Source organism: Anabrus simplex, chromosome 3, assembly GCF_040414725.1.
Source record: "Anabrus simplex isolate iqAnaSimp1 chromosome 3, ASM4041472v1, whole genome shotgun sequence".
Classification (NCBI taxonomy): domain Eukaryota; kingdom Metazoa; phylum Arthropoda; class Insecta; order Orthoptera; family Tettigoniidae; genus Anabrus; species Anabrus simplex.
Genome location: NC_090267.1, coordinates 285,531,668 through 285,555,422, shown reverse-complemented (window position 1 = coordinate 285,555,422; position 23,755 = coordinate 285,531,668). Strand labels below are relative to the sequence as shown.

The 23,755-nt window shown below is 39.4% G+C and overlaps 1 protein-coding gene across 1 annotated transcript in view; it reads right to left on the bottom strand.

Moving 5' to 3' along the window:
- LOC136867230 (condensin-2 complex subunit H2) overlaps positions 1 to 23,755 on the bottom strand; it is a 266,034-nt gene that overhangs the window by 152,247 nt on the left and 90,032 nt on the right. Inside the window, exon 4 of the mRNA XM_068227053.1 lies at positions 15,226 to 15,332. Coding sequence (XP_068083154.1) covers positions 15,226 to 15,332 — 107 coding nt within the window. The remainder of the gene's footprint in view (positions 1 to 15,225; positions 15,333 to 23,755) is intronic.

Genomic DNA, 23,755 nt, shown 5'->3' with positions numbered 1-23,755 from the left:
AAGCTGCAAGGGTGCCAGTCTAGATGAATGACTGATATGGCCTCATAATAATACTTAGCATGGCTTAGCTATGTTAATATTGCTACACGGCTGAAAACAACTGAAAACTACAGCCGTAACTAACTGCTGAGGACATGCAGCTCTCTCTGTATGAATGATATACTGATGTTGGCTTCCGTCCGGGTAAAATATTCTGGAGGTAAAATAGTCCCCCCCATCTGAATATCCAGGTGGAGACTGCACAAGAGGAGGCAATCATCAGGAAGATGGATATTGACATTCTGTAAGTCAGAGCATGGAAGTATGAATCGTTGTGGTAGGTTAGAGAATCTGAAATGGGAAATTGATACACTAATGTTAGATGTAGTTTGCATAAGTACGTTGGCAGGAAGAGTAGAATTTTTGGTCAGGCAACTACAGAATTATCAACACAAAATAAAACAGTGGAAATGCAGGAGTTAGTATAATAACAACTAAATAGGGCAGCAGGTAAGATACTATGATCAGCATAGTGAAAGGATTACTGTTGCCAAGACAGACACAAAGGCAATGCCCACCACAATAGTGCAGGTCTATAAGAATGAGGTCAGTAGGACAACTAAAGAAAGGTAAGGAAGAAAGGAAAGATCAACTAATAACCAATGTATAACTCAGAGGATACTAGACCTGATTGACGAGAACAAGAATGTAAAAAATTAGGATGGCAAAACAAAATAATGGCTATTAAACAATGAAATGCAGGACAGCTAAGGAAAAATGGCTGAAAGACAAGGGCAAAGATGTTTAAGGTTGTATGGTCCTAGCAAAGGTAGATGCTGCATATAGGAAAATCAACGAAACCATTGGAGAAAGAAAAACTAACTAAGGAAGAACTGTTGGTTCGGTTTAAACTTCGGCTTATGAGTTAGTCGTGTATTATAAAACTTAATCTTAAGTTTAACTAAAGATATTAATTTTACTGTCACTCGACTACCGTTTAAACTGAAGTTTAGTTCAGTTTAGATCTCATCCCACGTGGTTTCATTTTCAGCCGTTACGAGTGCACAGGAAGCGAGTAAAGAAAATGGCTGCGGATGGAGAGCAGAAGTTGTTCTGTGTGCTTGATTACCATGTAAATAAGTCTGTGATTAGTGTTCAACGGCATTTCCGTACCAGGTATGGAAGAGACCTACCTAATGGAAAAGCCATTCATGCGTGGTATGGAAAATTCAAAGATATGGGCTGCATCTGTAAGCAAAAGTCGTGGGGCCATCCTTTGACCGGGGAAGAGACAGTGGAGCGTGTTCGCGCCAGTTTCATACGGAGTCCGCAGAAGTCCACCTACCGGGCAGTGAGGCAACTTGAACTTCCACAGGCAACTGTTTGGCGCATTCTGCGGAAACGTTTACGAATGAAACCCTACCACTTGCAACTGGTGCAGGCCTTAAAAGACACTGATTATGCTGCTCAAGCGTCCATCTGTGCTGTTGTTCTCACATTAATGGAAGAGGATGGGTTCTCCGAAAGGGTAATTCTCAGTGATGAAGCGACTTTTCACCTTTCCGAGACTGTGATTAGACACAACATAAGGATCTTCCACTAACATTGGACGACCTTCGTGCCCACATCACAGCAGCCATCGCAGAGATTGACCGCGACACACTACACAAGGTTTGGCAGGAGACAGACTATTGGCTTGATGTGTATCGTGTTACGCGAGGTGCTCACATAGAACACTTGTGATATGACTGAAAAAAAACTTTGAGAGTTTACCATTCTTAGCACGTCTCTCATTACGATATGTTTATTAGATTTCACAGAATAAATTTATGAAATCGGGTCCATCATTTTGAACTGGCCAGTACTAAGTGATGATGAAGAAGTTGTTGAAATTATTGAATGACCACAGGCACCACGAGTTTTTCGAACAAGGGCACAGTCACTATCATATATGGAATGAAATAGAGTTTTTACACGTTTAGGCTTACAAAATAGACTGTCATAACCCTATTTCAGCAAATTGGTACTGGAATAAAACATGCAATGAAAAGGTAAGAGTATAAAAATGACTTTTTGAACTGTTTGAATATCAAACGTGTAAATTTTAGAAAATAAAGTTACTTCCTTCTATTTCAGAAATCATGCTGTAGAACCCCTCAGTCAGCTACTAATAGCATTGCGGTTTAATGCCACCAGTAGTATGTTTATTACAATGGGAGATTTCAGAGGAATTCATAAGGCCACTGTTTAATGGACTATATTGCGTGTGACAGATGTTACAGCTTCTCTTGCTCCACAGCAAATAAAATTACCAACAGAGGAAAATGACATGTCAGTAAGTAACATTTACAAAATGGCTTAGTTTCCCAGAGTGATTAGTGCCATTGACTGTACCCTCATCAGAATACAGTCCCCTGGAGGAGATTCTGCAGAGCAATACAGAAACAGGAAGGGGTTATTTTGATTAAACGAGCAGGTTGTAGCTGATGCAAATCTTTGTAGACGTCTTCATATTTTCGTACTTTACTCTCAAATGTTTACTTGATCAGGGTATGCCGCCACTATAAGAATTCAATTCCTCAGTAAGTTTCTCCCAAGCCAAAATTTTTTCTTTCCATGTCGTAGCGTCTTGTCATTTTGCACTCGATAATGCCACTGTATTTCTGCACTCATTGCACAAGCAATTCTCCTCCCTTACAAGTAAAATTAGGACAATGTTTACTGTTTTTATCTGCCATTTTCCCTACAAGAAGTAAACAAAACATTAGACATTTTTTTTTCCAGATGTCACTGCTACCAAGATCGTATATTTCCTTCTTCACCCCAGTTTAACTTAAGCCGGTCATTATAAGACTCAACATTGATTTAAACTCTAGTTACAGATTAACTCAATCTTCAGTAAGTAACAGTAATACCAGCCCTTAAAAGCTCAGATTGAAAACCACTTTTAGGGAAAGAAGACAACATAGAAAGATGGCAGTAAAATATCCAACAGTTGTATCAAGGTTAAAAAGTAGATAATATGGTTCTGGAACAAAAGGCTGTTGATGCTGATGAAATGGGAGACCCAATTTTGAGGTCAGAATTCGACAGAGATTTGAGAGACTCAAATAGGAACAAGACACCTGGAATTGATGACATACCCTCAGAATTACTGACTGCCTTAGGAGAAACCAGCATGGCGAGGTTATTCCATTTAGTGTGTAAGATGTATGATATATGAGAAGTGCCATCCAATTTTAAGCAGAATGTTGTTATACTTACTTCCAAGAATGGAGGTGCTGACAAGTGTGAAAACTACCAGACCATTAGTTTAGTATCTCACGCCTGCAAAATTTTAACACGTATTATTTATAGAAGAATGAAAAGACACATTGAAACTGAGTTAAAGGAAGATCAATTTGGCTTCAGAAGAAATATAGGAACATATGAAACAATCCTGACTTTATGTCTGATCTCAGAGGACCAAATTAAGAAGGCCAAGCCCACACATATGGTGTTCATAGATCTTGAAAAGGCATTCAGTAATGTTGATTGGACCAGGCTATTTGAGAATCTGAAGGTGACCAGAATCAAATACCGAGAAAGGCCTTCTTTGCCTGTGCTAATCTGCATTTTATGTCCTTACTTCTGCCATCATTGGTTATTTTACTACCCAAGTAAAAATATTCATCTACTTCCTTTAACCTCTCAGCAACAGAGAACATTTGAGTACCCAGCGGACGGAGGTCATTCAGGAGAGCACTAAGAAAATGCAGCGATCAATTTAAAAATTCACTATTGCAACAGTTTAGCTCAGATTATTTTTAATTGTTTACAGTACAGACTCAAAAGAATGTAGCTTACATTCATTTACTTTATATTTACCTTCCACATTTAATACAGAATGAAAGCGACGTTCTTGTATTTGCATGGGTTGTTTCACAATGCAATTAAAATGAAGGTAATCATTCCTCAGGAACTTCGGGTGGAGGAACCCGGAACAATAGTTAAAAGATTCATTTGATGTTTGTTGTTTAAAGGAGCCTAACATCGAGGTCATCGGCCCCTAATGGTATTTTTTTTTTTTTTTTTTGCTAGTTGCTTTACGTCGCACCGACACAGATAGGTCTTATGGCGACGATGGTACAGGAAAGGGCTAGGAGTGGGAAGGAAGCGGCCTTGGCCTTAATTAAGGTACAGCCCCAGCATTTGCCTGGTGTGAAAATGGGAAACCACGGAAAACCATCTTCAGGGCTGCCGACAGTGGGGTTCGAACCTACTATCTCCCGAATACTGGATACTGGCCGCACTTAAGCGACTGCAGCTATCGAGCTCAGTAACCCCTAATGGTATGAAATGAGACAAAATGAAATGACAACTTAAAATTCCAAAATCCTCCACTGACCAGAATTCAAAGCATAAGGACGAAGAATGAATGGATGGACGGATATGAATTTAAAACGATCAATGGAAATTACCCACAGTACCTCACATGCACAGAAGCTGGCACAAAACAATAGTATTACTGACCAAGGGACTGCTTCTATAGCACGATGCTCAATCGATTATGTGTATTGTCAAAACGGGTCCAAAATCCAGGTCATCAGCCCCTCATAATGGTATTTATCGCTAGGAAAATAGAACCATGCTATGTGTAATGTTGCGGTACTAACCAAAAGTAGCGGAGACTCACGGTATTCCACATATTATGGTACTATTCACAGGTAGTGTAATGCACACATGTAACACAGATCTATAGTGTCTCGCACATTGCGGCACCACTTACAGGCAACGCAAACCTATAAAGGCAACACATACCCATGGCGTTCCGCACATAAGTGGACTAACCACAGGGACTCATACTGTCCCGTGGAATTTCTCACATTGTGCGAACTGAGCATAGGTAAGGCAGAACCATGGTGTCGCTCATATAGGGGTACGAATCACAGGTACTGTAGGACCCTCCTCCTGATTCACACTGTCGCTACTAATCACAAACCTATTGCGTACCTAACATAGTGGTACTACGTGCAAGTAAATGCAACCCATGGTGTACCCTGCGTGATGGTACTAATTACAAGTAGTTTCATGGTTCTCACGGGATCATCACTTGGTCGCCCTTTTTAGTCACCTCTTACGACAGGCAGGGGATACCATGAGTGTATTCTTCATCTGCGTCCCCCAACCACAGGGGGTAGTGTGTTTGGTCCGCGAGAGGTATTTTTTTTCCCTCAAGTCCGCCGGCAAGCCGGTTAGGACCCCCCTATCCGCCACCTGGGACGCGCCACAACGGAGTATCACCTCTCCCCCTTCTATGCCAGCGTAGTAGGTTCGCGGAAAAGATTCGTTTAGCACAAATCCCAGGTTAATGGGACGATTAGTTCATGAGAAAGAGGATGTGTATTTTGGCATGCTTCATCGTCCATTACTTTTTCTTCTATTTGCTTTACGTCGCACTGACACAGATAGGTCTTATGGCGATGATGGGATAGGAAAGGCCTAAGAGTGGGAAGGAACAGGCTTTGGACTTCATTAAGGTACAGCCCCAGCATTTGCCTGGTGTGAAAATGGAAAACCATCTTCAGGACTGCCGATAGTGGGGTTCGAACCCACTATCTCCCGGATGCAAGCTCACAGACGCGCACCCCTAACCGCACTGCCAACTTGTCTGGTCATTACTTGGTCTTGCGCACCATGCAGTCTTATTCTGTATGTTATGCATCCACTCTCAGTTTGCTCAGTTCAGTCTGGTGTTGTGCTGTTATCGTCTGATTTATTAAAATGTAATTACTTCCCTTTCATTCAAACTTCACTGTGCCATGCTTCTGTGCCACGCAATATTGTATTTCAAAGTGACAGCGTACCAAGAAATTACAAGTCATAGGAGGTTTCAAGGCAGTGAAAGAATTAAAGGACCGGGCGAGTTGGCCGTGCGCGTAGAGGCGCGCGGCTGTGAGCTTGCATCCGGGAGATAGTAGGTTCGAATCCCACTATCGGCAGCCCTGAAAATGGTTTTCCGTGGTTTCCCATTTTCACACCAGGCAAATGCTGGGGCTGTACCTTAATTAAGGCCACGGCCGCTTCCTTCCAACTCCTAGGCCTTTCCTATCCCATCGTCGCCATAAGACCTATCTGTGTCGGTGCGACGTAAAGCCCCTAGCAAAAAAAAAAAAAAAAAAGAATTAAAGGAATCCTCATGAGATCATGCCAATATGCATATCAGTAAAGATACTGAGGTTTATACTATCGATTTACAAAAGAAAATGTCTTGAAAGACAGATGGCTGTTGGCAAGTAGCAGCATTTTGTAAGTAAACTTTCAGGCTTGGAAATCTGCTAAGTCTGCTCGCAAACTTTCAAAAGCAGCAGACACCTGCTGACATATTTTAATTCAGTTCTTTGTGCAATCTCTTCTCTTGCATGTAGGTAGTTTGAATTTAAAGTAAACAAACTCCTTCAAAAAATTTTCCAATTTAATAATGACCAATATTGTTGTAAAATAAAGAACAAAATGTAATGTTATTGGCTTTATGTCCCACTAACTACTTTTATTTTTGGAGACGATGAGGTGGCAGAATTTAGTCCCGCACAAGTTCTTTTACATGCCAGTAAATCTAACGACATGAAGCTGACATATTTGAACACTTGAAATATCACCAGACTGAGCCAGGATTGAACCTGCCAAGTTGGGGTCAGAAGACAGGCGCCTCAACAATCTGAGCCACTCAGCCTGGCTAAAGAACAAAACTAGCTAGCGGAACTACCTGAAGTTCAATGGCAGCTTCTAGAGGATTTATCCAAGGCGGTAGGTGCATGACGAATGGACAAGAGGTGGGGGGGGAGCTTGTTGTGGTAAATTGGACAAAGAGGTACAACCACTTGCTTATGTGCAAGAAATGTTGTTCTTACTGCAGGGGCATCTGGTAGACAGATAAATATAACACAAGTGTGCAGAGGTAAGGAAGTAACCCACTCGTTTTCTTACTACTTCACAATCCCACGGACAAGTTTGTTCTCCAGACTTTTATAACATTTGTACAGTAGGTCAAACTGTTGCGACACCAAAAGTCAACTGATTAAACAGTGCCAAACCCAACTTTTTGTTACCCTGGACCCCAACACTGTTAAAACAGATTCTTATAATTAGACCCTGATTCTTATGTAATTATATATTCTATTCCTTTATATGTGGACACGCATAAACAGAAAACATCTACAAACTGAAACAATTTCATTTCCTCAAATTTCATCTTCTTCTTCACTTTGTCATCAATGTACTTCATTGGGGTACTGCTGCAGCAGAACCTCCAAGGTTAATGAAACACAGTTGCACTTTGTTGTTGGCAGCGTGTGTCAACATAAGTAAAGCCAAAATAATGTGTTCTTGTCATTATCATGTCATTTGTTAGGCCCAGTTGTTCTTAGGCCTTCCTGTTCTTTGAATCCTGGGAAGCTGAAGTTCAAGGGCTATTTTGGCTACACAGCTTTCATCCAGTTCAATCACCTTCTCAAATAATTTCAAATACACTGAACCTTCTCCACAATAGTCTCTACCACATGAAAGATGCCTCTGAAGCAATGATTTTGGATGCGACCTTCTTCGATAGTCCAGCTGACATTTTAAGTATATTCAACTCCTTGACATTCAGATGGCGCTTGTAGTGTTCATAGAATGTCCAGCATTTGGAAGCGTACGTTAGTGTAGGCTTCACCACTGTAATATAGAGCTTTCCTTTAAGCTTCAATGGCATCTTCTTAGGGCAGAATACAAGCAAATTTTGTTTCCACTTCAGCCAGCCTACACCGGTCCTATTTCACACAGTTTTTCCACCACAGAGCCAAGGTATTTGAAACAGCTACATTTTGGCAGTGCTTGCGAATCAAGCAAAATAAATGGCATTGAAGCAATAGGATCTTTGAAAGCGCAGCGGAGATGTTCGGTCTCTGAGCGGATCACTTGTCTATTGTCATCCAGCACTTTCCACCATTTTTAAAATACCTCCAGAAGCAATCGATCATTGATCAATGCCACATCATAACAGAAAAGTAATGTCTCAAGAAGAGCATCTGTGGTTTCCTATGTCAAGAAATTTAGAATGACTTCTTGTTTTTTGCTATTTGCTTTACGTCGCACCGACACAGGTCTTATAGCGACGATAGGAAAGGAAAGGCCTAGGAATGGAAAGGAAGCGGCCGTGGCCTTAATTAAGGTACAGCCCCAGCATTTGCCTGGTGTGAAAATGGGAAACCACGGAAAACCATCTTCAGGGCTGCTGACAGTGGGGTTCGAACCCACTATATACCGGATGCGAGCTCATAGCTGCGTGCCCCTAATCGCATGGCCAACTCGCCCGGTATCAATCAACGGTAAACAGAAGCAGGAAATGCTGACTCAAAGGACAACGTGTAGAGAACCTTTGTTAAGGTATAACAGTATTATTGGCCCATTTAAACTAACTCGACTCAAATGTACATCAATAATCTTTATTTTATTTAATGGCTATCAGTATTTCTAAAGAAAAAAAAGACAGAGATGTAAAGAGATAGAAAGGAAGAAAAAATAGAACATAAACAATTCCGGAAAAACATAATAAAATGATGAAAGAATGATGAAAAGGAGCAGCTGAGGACATGGCCTTGGTGGACAACAAATTTGACTGGAAAACGTTTTGATATACCTACAGTGCATCTCACATGGGTATTTGCATCCTTGTACATATCCTCAATAAATTTCACATATGACTCTGGAATGCCATGAGCTTGTAATGCTGCCCAAATCAGGTCTCTCAGTACTCCGTCAAATGACTTCTCAAGATTGAACAAAACTAAGGGTTTTTTTAAATCATCTCTGTGTTTTTTGCACCATAGTCATCATGGCCTAATAGCATATACGGTGGATTTCCCCGGTACAAATCTACAGTGGTTATTATTTATCTTTATCTCATACAAATGTGATACTAAAATTTCATTTTACATATTTTGTACAGTCTTACACAAAAATAAATATTTTACTATGTTTTTCTGAATTATTTATATTTTCTATTTTTTTTCCTTCTTTCCTTCTTTCTTTCTTTCTTTACATCTCTGTATTTTTTTCTTTAGAAATGCTGATAGCAATTAAATGAAGATTACTGATGTTGTACAGTTGCGGCGAGTTAGTTCACATGGACTAATAATATTGTTACAATTTAACAAAGTTCCTCTACACGGTGCCTTTGAGTCAGCACATATTGCTTCTGTTTACCACTGATATCTCGGCTAAAATTGTTTCTACCGTTGTGCACCATTGAGTTAGCGTTGTCACGAATGCACACTACACGTGTGGTTTCAAAATAATTACCTATTCAGTTTTATCGAAGAAGTCATCACTATGTTTCACAAGGAAAAGCGATTGTATAATAGCACCAACATGTTCTTCACTTGCCTCTAGAGCCAGTATAGGTGCAATAGATGAAGGGCTTATGACCGATGGTAAAATCATAGTGTATCAAGTATGTGAAAAGAAAATAGAATGTTCTATAAAGTGGCAAGTAAACCACAAGTACAAAAAGCATTATATAAAAAATTCACAGTATTATTCATCAAGAAATAAAGTTCTATTGACACAAATGTAGCACAAGTCTACTATCTTGAAGGAAAAAAATTTTCTTTGCTAGTGGCTTAACGTTGCACCGACATAGATAGGTCTTATGGCGACGACAGGATAAGAAAGGCCTAAAAATTGGAAGGAAGCGGCCATGGCCTTAATTAACGTACAGCCCCAGCATTTGTCTGATGTGAGAATGGGAAACCAAGGAAAACCATCTTCTGGGCTGCTAACAGTGGGGTTCGAACCCACTATATCCCGGATACGAGCTCACAGCTGCGTGCCCCAAACTGCACGGCCAACTCGCCCGGTAAAGGTTTTTATTTTTATTTTTTTTAAGGACGTGTACTGCAATAATAGCTGCAGATAAACCGTGGTACACACTTCAATTACCAAAATATTGCTCTTTCTGAGACATACAGTCAGCGATCAAAAAACAATGAAAAGAATAGAGAGCAAAATAGGAAATTCCTGCATACAGATCACTGTGGTTGAGATTATGCACATAATGGGTCAGTAGCAAATCTCACTGTGGGAAAAATAGACCCTGAAGATCCCACTCAACCATTTCTGATTGCCTCCAAATCTCTGGAGCATACGAATCACTCGACGAAGACACTGTGGCCTAAAGGAGTCCACAGTGAAAAAATGGTGTTTTCCAATGCTGCAGTGTATATGCCGAAAGCTGCAAGTGCACTCAAAGTGCAAACCCAATACACTCAATGTGCTCTGTTCATGCTCTGCAGTGAGGCCAAAGAAATTAGAATCAACTTCCCTGTAGTTAATAAACTTATTTCATCAACTACAAAAGTTTTTTTGGTGAAAGCTCCCCAAAAAGATCAGTGCTACACAAAGCAACAACCTAACCTTGCTCTGCCTCTAGAGCCAGTACTTACAAGGTGGGACACTTGGATACAAGTCGTGAACCTCTATACTGAACATTTTCAATGTCAAGTTAGTAGTAGAAAGTTTCTCCCCAGAGTCAGCCCTCTTAGTGTGTGAAGCTATAGTAACTAGTTCTTCTACACATTCTGATAACTCTATACTTCTGGAGGAATTTGGACATTAGTGAATATATAATAATTGCAAACATCTCCATTACTCCTCATACAGTGGGAGAAGCTAAAAACCTATGTGGAGTTACAAGTTTCATCAAGAGAAAAAAGGAGACACCATAGTGGAATGATAGAGTGAAAACAGCGGTGAAAGAAAGAAACTAAATAAAGAAAGCACTGGACAAGAAAAAACAAAAACAGGGACAAAAACGCAATGAACAAGAAATATAAAGACTCCAAGGAGTATACAGGAACAAGAAACTTGCTGTAAAGAACATTGTAAGGAAAGAAAAATAGAAGAAATGGAATAAGTTTGCAGACAAACTGGAAGAGGACAGTAGAGGAAATATGAAATTGCTATAGAGAGTGGTGTAAAACAAGCAAAGGGATCAAGAGACCATAAAAGCAATAGAACGTGATGATGGAACTCTGCCACAAGAAGAGGGAGAAATTAAACAGGAACTCAAGATCTATTTCGAAAAGTTGCTGAATGGAGATACAGAAAACATAACGGATAGAGGAGAGCCAAGTCGAGGAACCACAACTAAACCACCAATTACATGGCTTGAGGTTGAAAATGCGCTCAAGAGCATGAAGAAAGGAAAGGCAGTGGGCATAGATGAACTAAGTGCAGATATGATGAAAGCAGTGGGAACTCCAGGAATCCAATGGCTCTACAGACAGCTCAACAAGATATAGGAGGAAAATACTATTCCTGAAGACTGGAAGATGGGCATCACTGTACCTCTGTTCAAGAAAGGAAACCGACGAAAATGTACTAATTAAGTGGTATTACATTACTGTCTCATGTCCTGTAAATATTGGAAAAAAATAATAAGAGACCAGAATCAGAGATATTGTTGAACCAATTTTGGAAGAAGAGCAGTACTTGGTTCAGGGTACTTACAGGGGTTAGACAAGGCTGTAATCTTCCACCTCTGTTGTTCGTAGTTTACAAGGATCATTTGCTGAAAGGTATAAAGTGGCAGGAGGGTATTCAGTCAGGTGTAAATGTAGTAAGCTGTGTGGCCTATGCTGACGACTTGGTATTAACGGCAGATTGTGCCAAAAGCCTGCAGTCTAATATCTTGGAACTTGAAAATAGATGCAATGAGTATGGTATGACAATCAGCCTCTCGAAGACTAAATTGATGTCAGTAGGAAAGAAATTCAACAGAATTGAATGTCAGATTGGTGATACAAAGCTGGAACAGGTAGATTATTTTAAGTATTTAGGTTGTGTGTTCTCCCAGGCTGGTAATATAGTAAGTGAGATTGAATCAAGGTGTAGTAAAGCTAATGCAGTGAGCTCGCAGTTGCGATCAACAGTGTTGTGTCAGAAAAGGAAGTCAGCTCCTGGGCGGAACTACCTTCACATCAGTCTGTTTTCAGACCAACCTTGGTTCAAACTGTTGCCCTGATGGACTCCAACTTTGGGAAAGGTTCTGATCTATTTCCTGTGTATCTCTAGCGGACAGCAAAATCACAGTAGTCAAACAGATAGAAGTTTGTAAGAGTGTTTTAGACTGAGTCCTTCCAGGAACTTTTTACTCACATTTGGACCATCCATTGACATTTTTAAGAGTTTTTTTAAAAAGATTAAGTCCTTGCAGTACTCACACCAAAAAAAAAAAAAAAAAAATTAACAAATTTGAGGAGGTAGAGTGACAAGAAGGAATTAAAATAAGAAGTGCATGGTACCTCATTTGTATCAGGATTGAAACTACAAACTACAAGATCCATTTGGCCCATCTGAGAAATTTTATTCAGTGCCTCATCAAAACCAACAGTGAAATGTGTGCACTTACTATACATCTCAAGAATTTGTTTATGAAAACAGGGAGCCAAACTATGAATGATTGTACATGTAACTTTCGTTCCATGCAGTTTAACTTTTGAAGCTATTTCAAAGTCTGAAATATTACCAGGAATAAACGTACACTAGCTTCACTGGCACGTAAAGAATGGTATTGCATGACAGTAAGCAGGCACCATATAATCTCAGCTTTGGTTACTTGCTCTCCTGAAAGATAATTCTGCAGACATCTAGTCTCTGGTGCTTCCTGGGGTGGTGAAACTTCTTTAATGAACGAAGAAGAAGAAACAGCGGAGTCATTCGTGACAGTGTTTGTTGCAGTAGCTGTGGCAGGCAGAACACAATTTGTGTTTGTAGCCAGGATATTACTTACAGAATTTACATTTTTTTAAATTCACTATTCAAACGTTCTTTTTTAAAATAACTTGAAGGAGATGATGAGAACTGGCTGAACCTGACACTAATGGCATTCTTCTTTCCTTCCATGTGACTGATCATATGAGTTGCAAATTTTTGAAAGCGGTAAGAGAGGAGAAATTTAGGCACACGGAGTTAAATATTCAGATAAGAGGATGACTTATGGTGTTATTACCTATGCCCAAGAGGCAAGGGAAAGGCAAGCAATTTATTTTTATATTTATAATTGGCTTTATGTTGCAATGACACAAGATACATTTTATAAAAATGATGGAATAGGAGAGAGCTAGGAGTGGGAAGGAAGCAGCCGTGGCCTTAATTAAGGTACAGCCCCAGCATTTGCCTGGTGCAAAAATGAGAAACCACGAAAAAACATCTTCAGGGCTGCCGACAGTGGGATTTGAACCCGCTATCTCCCGAATGCAAGCTCACAGCTGCAAACCCCTAACCACATGGCCAACTCAGTTGGTAAATTCTGTGAAGCAGAATGCTTCCTATTTACACACAGTCCCTGTGAAACTCTCTCCTCTAAAGGGTTAGGGACTAATGGCGGATAGTGTAGTCCCAGTTGCCTGAATACAATGAGAACCATTACTCAGGATATGTCCGAGGTGCCCACTCCTATTCCATAGCAACTGGTATCCTGACTCTCAAAATCACTCACTAGGCCACTCAGCTCTTGCCCATGGTTCACAAACTAGGACATGACTGCAGTAACCCACACTGCAAACCAATGCCCATTTGTTTAAAAAAAATTCACCTGCAAAAATGCTGAACAGGAGATTTACTGTATATGATACCAATCATCATCATCATCATTAGTCGTCATGCCCATTACTGAGCGTCGTGACCTCATAACTCCATCATTTCTGTGTTGCAACCTTGACAAGATGTCTCCATCCCGAGCAGTTTTCACATTTCGTTAATATGACCTGAAGTGGTAGCCCAGTGATCTTCTTCGCCTGATCTCTCCATCTGCTTGCTGTTCTTCCTCATGGTCTACTGCCTTCAATTTTGCCTTGTAAAATTGCCTTTTCCAAGTTCTCTCCATCTCATCTTAAAATATGGCCAAGGAACTGGAGGTAACGCTCACTCACATGGGAAGATAGGCGTTTCTTGATGCAGAGTTTGTCCAGAATGGAAACATTAGTTCTTCTTTCTGTCCAGGGTACATGTAGCATTTTCCGCCAACACCACATCTCAAAGGCATCAATGCGCTTTTTGTCTTTAGCATTCACGGTCCAGGTCTCACAGCCGTACAAAAAGACAGAGAACACTAGTGATTCTACCAAGCGCATCATCGTGGATTTTGATATTGCCCGGTTCTGCCAGATCTTAGTTTAACCATTGCAGCACGACCTAAGACAATATGAGGAGTAATAAAAAGTCTCTTTGCGTTTTCAAATGATACCTTAAAAATTATTTCTGATTATTCAAATACCTACAACAATATAATTAGTATAGGCATGTACCATATATTGGAAGTGTAATAACCCCTCGATAGTACTGTGAGAAACACCTGATAATAGGGTAATATTATGCAGGAGTTATGTTTATCCAAGGAAGTATAACAATTTCTTTTAAAATAACAAATTCAAAGCAGTTCGGGTTCTGCAATCAACTGCTTTCCTTGGAATGACCTACAGGCCACTCCTAGTGTTACAACATTTCTTAGTCGACAATGGAGTTCTGAAATGGTTGCCAATAGAGTTTCGCAGCATTGTTGCCCATCGGCTCCGGGTACTGTAGTGGCTGTGATTGAACATATGGCGAGATATGATGGCATTGCAAGTCACGAAACTAAACAATATTGCAAAATGTAACAAACAACAAAAAATGGGACAGAGTACCAATGGGAGTTAGAGATTCCTTAGACTGTTCATAACACAAATGAATGTACTTTAAACTATAGCAGCCATCTTCCTTAGTCTTCATCTACATAATGCTTCACTCTGCAACTACACATTTTGAAAGCATACCAAGTAACTCATAAGTTCAGAAAAACACTGTTGAAGGAGTTAGGATCTAAGGAACATATTAATGAAAGTAATAATGTTACATATATTTTTGTCCCAGTAACTACTTTTACAGTTTTCAGACACAATGTAGAGCTGCAAACTTTGTTATAAAGGTCTTTTACCAACTGGTAAATCTACCTACACAAGGTTGGCCTACATGAGCACTATCAAATATCACTGCACTGAGTCGGAATACAAAACTATGTTCAGAAACTCAGCATTCTACCATCTGACTAGCTCAGCACAGTATCGGCAACAATGAGCAAAAACAAGGAAACACAGTAAAACAATCACATCACAACTGGCCCTATACTAGTGAACACTATGGAAGTATCAATTATGAGCAATATCTAAGAAAACAATTATTACTCACCAAAACTTAAGTCCTCAACTGGTTTCCATGTATCTGCAGTGTTACTTTCCCCTTCCATAGAGAGAGCCACTGTTTTCCGTCTTGAACTGCTACTTTTGTTACCAGGTCTGATAACGAAAGAGTAATATCGGAACAAGAAGAGTAATATCAGAACAAGAACAGAAAACTACATTTGAAATTTTAAAATTTAACCATAATGTAACATATTATTTTTCTTTTACAATTGCCTTCACGTCGCACCGACACAGATAGGTCGTATGGCAACGATGGGATAGGAAAGGGCTAGGAGTGGGAAGGAAGCAGCCGTGGCCTTAATTAAGATAAAGCCTCAGCATTTGCCTGGTGAGAAAATGGGAAACCACAGAAAACTATTCAAGGCTGGGGTTTGAACCCATTATCTCCCGAATGCAAGCTCACACATGCACGTCCCTAACAGCACGGCCAACATGCTCAGATTAATAATTTATATACAAAGATTATAATAAGACTGAATTGATTTGATCAACAAGGTAGAAAGAAGTCCAAAATATTTTCTATAAGTTCGTATTCTGAGCCGTGTACATCGGACTTGCATTTTTCAAGTTATATTAGAACTGTGCAATTGAACTTAATATTTTTGAACTGTGAATTCAAACTTAGTTGAATGTCGAGTGCTAATCTCAGGACTTGTATTTCCAAGTGTAATTCAAATTCTTTATTTCTTTCTTCGAGTGGAGATGTTGACTTAGTCTTTAGGGCAATGCACAAGACTAGGAGTTTGTAAATACATTTGAAAGCTGATTAACATTTACTCTACTTTAGAATTGAATAGATTTAACCAAGTAGTTTCAGGAGAAATTACTTTCTCATACAAGTGGTTGAAGGTCATGACAGTACTATGTGCAGTATTAGACATAACAAAGTGGTCTCAGAAAACAAAGCTTTATTTACATTCGTAACTAAATACCCCATATTATCACTTATGAATGGAACTAAATTCATACGTCTGTACTTAACACGTTGTAGTCTCACCGACTTGTAAATAATTCTGACAATAGTAGGACGTAACGAAACTTCTTACACATTTGTGTCCTCTTACTTCATGAATTGTGAAACGCACAAGTGAATCATTACTTTGAATTTATTTATAACTGTGCCCAGTGAAATTATCAAAACTGTGCCACGTGAAATGTTTCTTTTGAAAATCTTTAAAAACTGTGTCAAGTGAATTTTGCTTTTGAGTGCGCATAATCGCATTAACATTCAAACCGCAGAATAATCTCTTTATTTTCATTGTACAGTTATGGTAAATAAATGTTCGTGATAGATTCTATTGCCATTCTAACTGGTATAGCCACATTTCTTTACTCCCTTTGTGGGGACCAGCACCATTCAATTTAATTTCAAAATGAACCAATAAATAATCAGTCGAGTGTACACAATCGTACCAAATTAGTGAACCCTGGAACTTAAGACTCCCAGACTGTCTGCGATCTGCAAGAACTTCCAGAACTTCTAGTCGTCGTGGGAATTCACATGGTCCCATGGTACAGAAAGCTGACCTACGGTGTGGGGAAGGAGTACCAGCAGTGTGGGACAATGCCTGCCACAAGACAAAGGACATTCACTCCTCTTTCCCAACTCCAGCTTTATTAAAGGTGATATGCAACTTTTCTTTTATGAATAACCAAACAATTCAATTTAAAAAGTTTAATTTGAAAACCTCTGTCTCTCTGTATGCATTCCAAGCATGGATCGTAAACCCCCTGCATAAATACATGCTCTCCAAGATAGCATGTTTGAGGTTTTCTGGTACAATACACATACAGAGGGGTCCAGAAAAATGTAGACACTTTTTGATAATTAATATCTTGGAACAAAATGACATATCGTTGCAATTCTTGTGCGGTAGCATAGTCCATGGTTTTCTCAACAGATGAAATGGCGTATGGCTTTTAGTGCCAGGAGTGTCCGAGGACAAGTTCGGCTCACTAGATGCAGGTCTTTTGATTTGACACCCGTAGGTGACCTGTGCGTCGTGATGAGGATGAAATGATGATGAAGACGACACATACACCCAGCCCCCGTGCCAGGGAAATTAACCAATTAAGGTTAAAATTTCCGACCCTGCCGGGAATCGAACCCGGGACCCCTGTGGCCAAAGGCCAGCACGCTAACCATTTAGCCATGGAGCCGGACTCTCAACAGATGATGGTCACGTGAATGGCGAGACGATCTTGGCGCGCGTTTTCCAGCAGATGACAGTGCAGCAATGAATGAAGTAAGATTGTTGTTTGAGCAACGCAAGGCCATATTGAAGGGGCAATGGAAGTACGAAAACTTGACAGGGGTATAATGGCAATGGAGTAATGTGTATGGAACTCAGTGACCAACACGTACAACAATTTACCGTATCCAGGATAAATTTGAAGTCGACGGTCCTGTTCAGGATTTGCATAAGAAAAGGTCTGGCCAACAAGCCCAGCTTCCAGTGTTGCTGTGTTGCAACATTTTGCTAGGTCACCTCAAAAATCAGCGAATCAGGGGTTAGCCAAACAACTGTACGACGAATTCTGAAGGCTGCAAAGTGGAAAGTTTACATTCCAAAATTGCTGCACGCTCTGAACGAGGATGACCCAGATCGAAGGATGGAGTACTGCAAGTGGTTTGAAGGCATGCTTTGCGAGGCTGAACGGTTTGCAGGGATGGTTGTCTGGTCTGAAGAGATGCAATCCGAACTGAAAGGTACTGTAAACCGTCATAACTGCATATACTGGGCTCCTGAAAATCCTCACGTTTACGTGGACAAAATCTACCCAGTGTTAATTTGTGGTGTGCTCCGTCATCGCGTGGTTTGATTGGTCCATTCCTCTTTGAAGGTACCGTAACTGGTGAGGTGTATATGCTGCAAACATCGATTTTACATGTCATCTGAAAGGTGTTTGGAAATGAAAGATTTTATCTAGAAGGTGGTGCTCCGCCTCATGACCAAAGAGATGTCAGAACCTACTTGGATTAAAATCTACCTGGACGATGGATAGGTCGAAGAAGAGCTGTTGAGTACCCACCAGATCTCCAGATCATACACCTCTTGACTTCTACCTATGGGGGACCTTGAATGTTCCATTAATATTGACTATCAAAGAGTGTCTACATTTTTCTGGACACCTCTGTATACAAGTATAAAAATGAAAATAGACATGAATTAATGAGGCACTTCCAGGCACCTCAGAAACGTACAACTTGCTACCAGAGAAGCTGAAGACCTTAGGATCCCAAGAAATTAAACATTCTCAAAATTCCCTGGGGCATGCCACAAGACAAATTTTGGGGCTTCAAATTTTGGGCTCAGCATAAGACCAAAGTGATAACCTATAGGTTTCGTGGGCTTAAAAACTTTCAGGAAATTCCTAATTTTTACCCCTCTTCCTTCCATATCAGGATAGCAGCACAATCTGCCAGATGAGCTAGAAAATTGAAATTTGGCAAAATTATAGCTTTTAACCTGCAACCAACAGAAAAATTCCAAGATGTTTAAATTTTTCACTTTTTACCCCCAAAAAATATCGAAATATGGAGGCAATTTTAATGAAGGTGCAGACCTTCCTTTCGAGGTATTTGGTGGCTAAACGGTAAGTTGTATCACAAAACGGATGGCACAATCTGTGCTCAATTTGGAATGATCTACAACTTTGGCCCTATAACTTTTCGTCGTATCTCTATACCTTATGCATTAGATTCGGTTATGTTTCTCTACTGTACGTAAATTTTGCTGTTTTTACACATATAATTCATAGTTTGACACATAGGAAAGACAGAATCATCAAATTCGGCCCTCCCAGTAGCAATATGTGAGACAATTTCAATGTTTCTAGCCATCACATGAGTAACCAAAAAGTTACACAGTGTGTGAAAACCTTACCCATATTCTGTTCTTATTCAAAGTTTTTAACTCAATCTAACCCATAAATAGAGGAGATACAAAAAAATGTCATAGGATCAACCATTTAGACTGCTAAAAGAGGCGTATTATGGTACAATCCGTTTATTGATGTAACGTACCGTTTAGTAGCAGTTAATCTGTAAATGAAGGTCTGCTATATGTAAACATGCATAAACTTTTGTATGTTGATATATATATATATTCATTGAAGTTGATTTGTAGCAACTTAGAAGGGGTGTGTCTGCCATTTACAAATCAATAGTGACTGTCAGCAGAAGGGCATCTGCTATTGTAATTAATACTCCACACATAGACTTCGACTGGCAGTAGGAATGGGGTCCTTCTCCAAATCCTGTGTAGCTGGCATTAGTAAGGAGGGCCCACCATTGTAATGAATTTGACAGGCAGAAAGGCAAGGGAGGATGCAATTTCATTCAAAACTCCCCTACCATATCGTGTCTGGAAGTAGGAAAGAGGGTCTGTCATTGTAACTAAAACTCCTCAAATTGACTGTGACTGCACAGTAGACAACAGGGCCTTCTATTAAAATGAAAACTTCCAAACTCAATCGTGAATGGCAGTAGGCAAGTGAGCCTGCCGTTATCATCATAACTCTGCAACTCACACTTTACATTGGAAACAACATATGGCGACCTCCTCATGCCGTTTCTTGTATAACGCTAAAATACATGCAATTAAAAAAAAATCTTATTCACAGTAATTTACTTTGATACAATGTAGAATACCATACTGAAGCATAGGTACATTTGCTGGTATTGCATAAAGAAGGAAAGTTAACATGTTTCCAGTCATTATTAAAACAAAACAAAAAAAAACTGAATACACTGGCATTTTATACATTCAGCACTATGATATTTTGAACACAAAACCTTGAATAAAATAACATGACACCGTAGAGAAATCACCGGTATTCTTATCACTTGGAATTGATGTAATAAAATAAAGTACTGAAATAGCACATAACAAAATATGCACTTTTACAACAACAATCATAGTAATGATAAAACAATACAATACCTTGTGGAAATTGTCATAGTGCTTGAATAATAATAATAATAATAATAATAATAATAATAATAATAATAATAATCGTAAATCTTTCATGAGGGGTACACCTCCCCCAGCTATTTAAACTGCGCGCCTTCTCTATGGCCATCTATGACAGTGACCAAGAACTTTTAAGACTTTCTAAAACTCTCTTCCCCGATCAGAAGATGGCACTAGCATCCACTTTCTAGCGATCTCTGGTGGGCTAAGTTCCAGTCTACTGCCAGAGAACGTTAATTTGCTAATGTTGGTAAACCCTTTTTCTGCTCATTGTTCTCTTTTGATGGGCTAAACTTGTCAATACTTCACCTGGTTCCTCCTCTACTTAATCTGTCTATCACATGCCTGTAACTAAGTTCTCTAGCCAATCAAACCCAGGGGGGTGTATGGAAATTTAGCCTATCAGCGCTCTGGATTTTAATTTAATCTAGAAATTTCTCCTGCGGAGCTATTATAGGAAAGCGCTTCAGGGCCGTCTTGTCTGATTTGCTCCGGTGTTTGAGAATGTGACTTCACGGAGATCAGAGGGGGCAGGAGGCAGGGCACAGCCAGCTTGAAGAAAATCAAGCGCTAACAGGTAATGGCAGAATTTACCTGAACATGTGAATGAGCCGGCATGTGTTTTGAGGGGAAGATTTTAGCAATTTTCTTAAAATCTAATATGCCATCTTTTCTTTAGGGGGGGGGGGGGGGGAGAGAGAGATAAAATGTAGGACCTTCTGCGCAGTCTTCGGACTTGATTTATATTCCCTACTGGGAAAATATTTAATGTAAGGGAGCATGAGTAGTGACCCCTGGAACTCTCCCCTTCTACTTTTGAGCTGGGTGACTAAAAGTTTCAACTTCTAAATTCTGGAAATTTGTCTCGGCCTTTAAACGTTCCTCTTTAGTCACCCCTTTTTGGTATGGGATTAGAATTTGTGTCATTGGGCCTTAAGCCTACTTAGGTTCTTGTCTTTTCTAGAACATTCTTCTAAGGAGTGCCAGTGTTTTGCCTCCTTGCCTTTTGTTAACGGCCTGTTTTGTGTAACTTTTTTTTTTCCTTCATAAGGCCTAGTAGGTGGGTAATAATGGCCCTGTATATTCCTTATGATGTTTAGGTGCCCTTGGGAACAGTACTTTTCCTGGTTGTGAAACTTTGTAATTGATAAGCCCTCCATGGGGCAACCCGTGTATTAACACTATGAAGTGAGGACACCCTAGGAGTTACCAGTGTAACTGAAATTTTAAATAGCAACTGATTGTTTAATTGAGGCTAGCCTCCATATATTTGGAGCTCGGACTCTATAATGTGTACCTGTTCGGAGCAACTATGCTCTTTCAAAATATTGTACCTGTCGGGAGCAATTATGTTCTTTAATATGTAGGTTGACTACTGGAAGTTTCTCCCAATTAATTTTGTACCTGATTAGACTTGTATGTCCAATGTATTGTTGGAGCTGACAAGCTTGTTATTTGATGTGAATATCCCCAAGTAAAATTTCAACTGTTTCTCGTTATATCATTAAATTTCTCTCTCCAAATTTTAAGAAAGGAAAGAAATAAAATTTACCAATTTTTGTTAATTTCTGCGCTAAGTGATCATTATTATTTTTATTATTATTATTAAAAATTGATAACTGGGAAGAGTGGGCTCAAGATCGAAAAGGATGGAAGAGGACTGCGAGATCGGCAAGGGAACTTCACGTCCCTCAGAAGCCAAAAGAGTGAGTGCATGAGTAAATGAGTAATTGTAATTATTATTATTATTATTATTATTTACATTTTATAGCCTTCACTGAACGACTTGAGTCAATTTTATAAAAAAGGTTCTTCAGCCCAAAACTTCTTCATTCTCTCGGATTTTAACTTTCTTTCTTCATCTGAAATCACTCGTCCCACTGTCCGTCTACTGACCTTGGCTTGTTGTCTGGTTGGTTAGTCTGCAAGTTTCTTGATTTTGTATGTTTTGTTTTTTAAATTTGCTACTGTAATTTGTAGTTCCATCATATCTTCCTTTATTTCTGTAATCCATTTAATGTTGCTCTTACTGTTCCTTCCTTTTTCAATAATTCTCCCGATGATTCTGTTTTCTGGTGTCCTGAACAGATGTCCAAAGAATGAGATTCGCTTCTTCAATGTACTCATTATAAGTTCCATTTCCTTGTAGACTGTCTTATTAGAAGCTAGTCTAGTCTTGGTAGTTTTTGTTTATGCACAAACTGACTCTTCTTCTTTCAATCTTGAGTAATCTGTCTATTTCTGCAGTGTTAGTTGTTTTGAAAAGGGTTTCATTTGCATATGTTATTTCTGGTTGTATAACTCTTCTTTAGTGTTTAAATTTTGTGGTTATTGAGAGGAAATTATTGTGTGTGTTCTTGGTTATATGTTAGGTTCTCATCAGTTTATTTATTCTACTATGCCATGTCTACTTTTCATTGGGGTCATATATTATTACTCCTAAATATTTGAATTTGTCAATGATTTTGAATTCATGTTTATCTATTGTGAACTAGCAAGATAACCATGCTTCCCTACGGCTTGAAACTGAAAATTATTATTCAAAGTTTTACATTTTGGAGAGTCCACTATCAGCTGAGCCTGTAAAACACGCCATCAGTTTGTATGTCAAACAGTTTTGGGGGAATTATTTATTTCCTGATCCAACGCTCATTTGAACCCCATACGGAAGAATGTGAATGTTTTAAACCCTATCTTATTTAAAATCTAGGATATAAAAGTGACCAACCTGTGAAATTTTGATTTTGTACATCAAACAGTAATGGAGGAATTAATATTTTTTAGGGGTGAACGTTTTAAAATATTTATTAACATCTAGGATATAGAAGAACACCTTTCATAAAAAAATATATTATAGCCTGAAACGGTTTTGGAACAATGGATGTTGTGTTTTTGAGAGTCAACCACCATCTAAATTCCTTAGGGGAGAAATATTTTGAAGTACGATATCTGACACCTAGGACATAAAAGAAAACCCATCTTGTAAAATTACAACTTTGTACGACAAACGGATTTGGAGGGATGAATAATTTTGTTTATGGTGCTAACCTCATTTAACACTTTAAGGGTGGAACGTAAAAGAAATTTCTTATTTCACACCTAGGATTTAAAATACGAAGGTTGGAACTAAAATAGTGGCAACTATTTATTTACAACAGATACAAAAGAATTACGTTAGCAACCTTTACTGTCCTTCAATGTAGTCACCACCGTTGTGTATAACCCGTTGCCTGCAATGTGGAAGTTGTAGTATACCTTTAGCAGAGCCTGTTCTGTTGATGGTGCGACTGGAGCGGTCAACAGCCTTTCGAATCTCTGCAACAGTTCTGAAGTGAATGCCACGAAGTGGTTCCTACATCTTCATCCTCAGTTTCGATCACTGTCCAGTAACTTCACTGACGCTCGTAGGACAACCTGCCAGATGAATGTCCGCCACAGTTTGCCGACCATCGTTGAAGGCTTTTACCCAACGTGCCACTGTTCTGTAAGGCAATGGAGATTCCCCGCAAGCCTCTTGAAGACCTTGATGACACTGTTGTG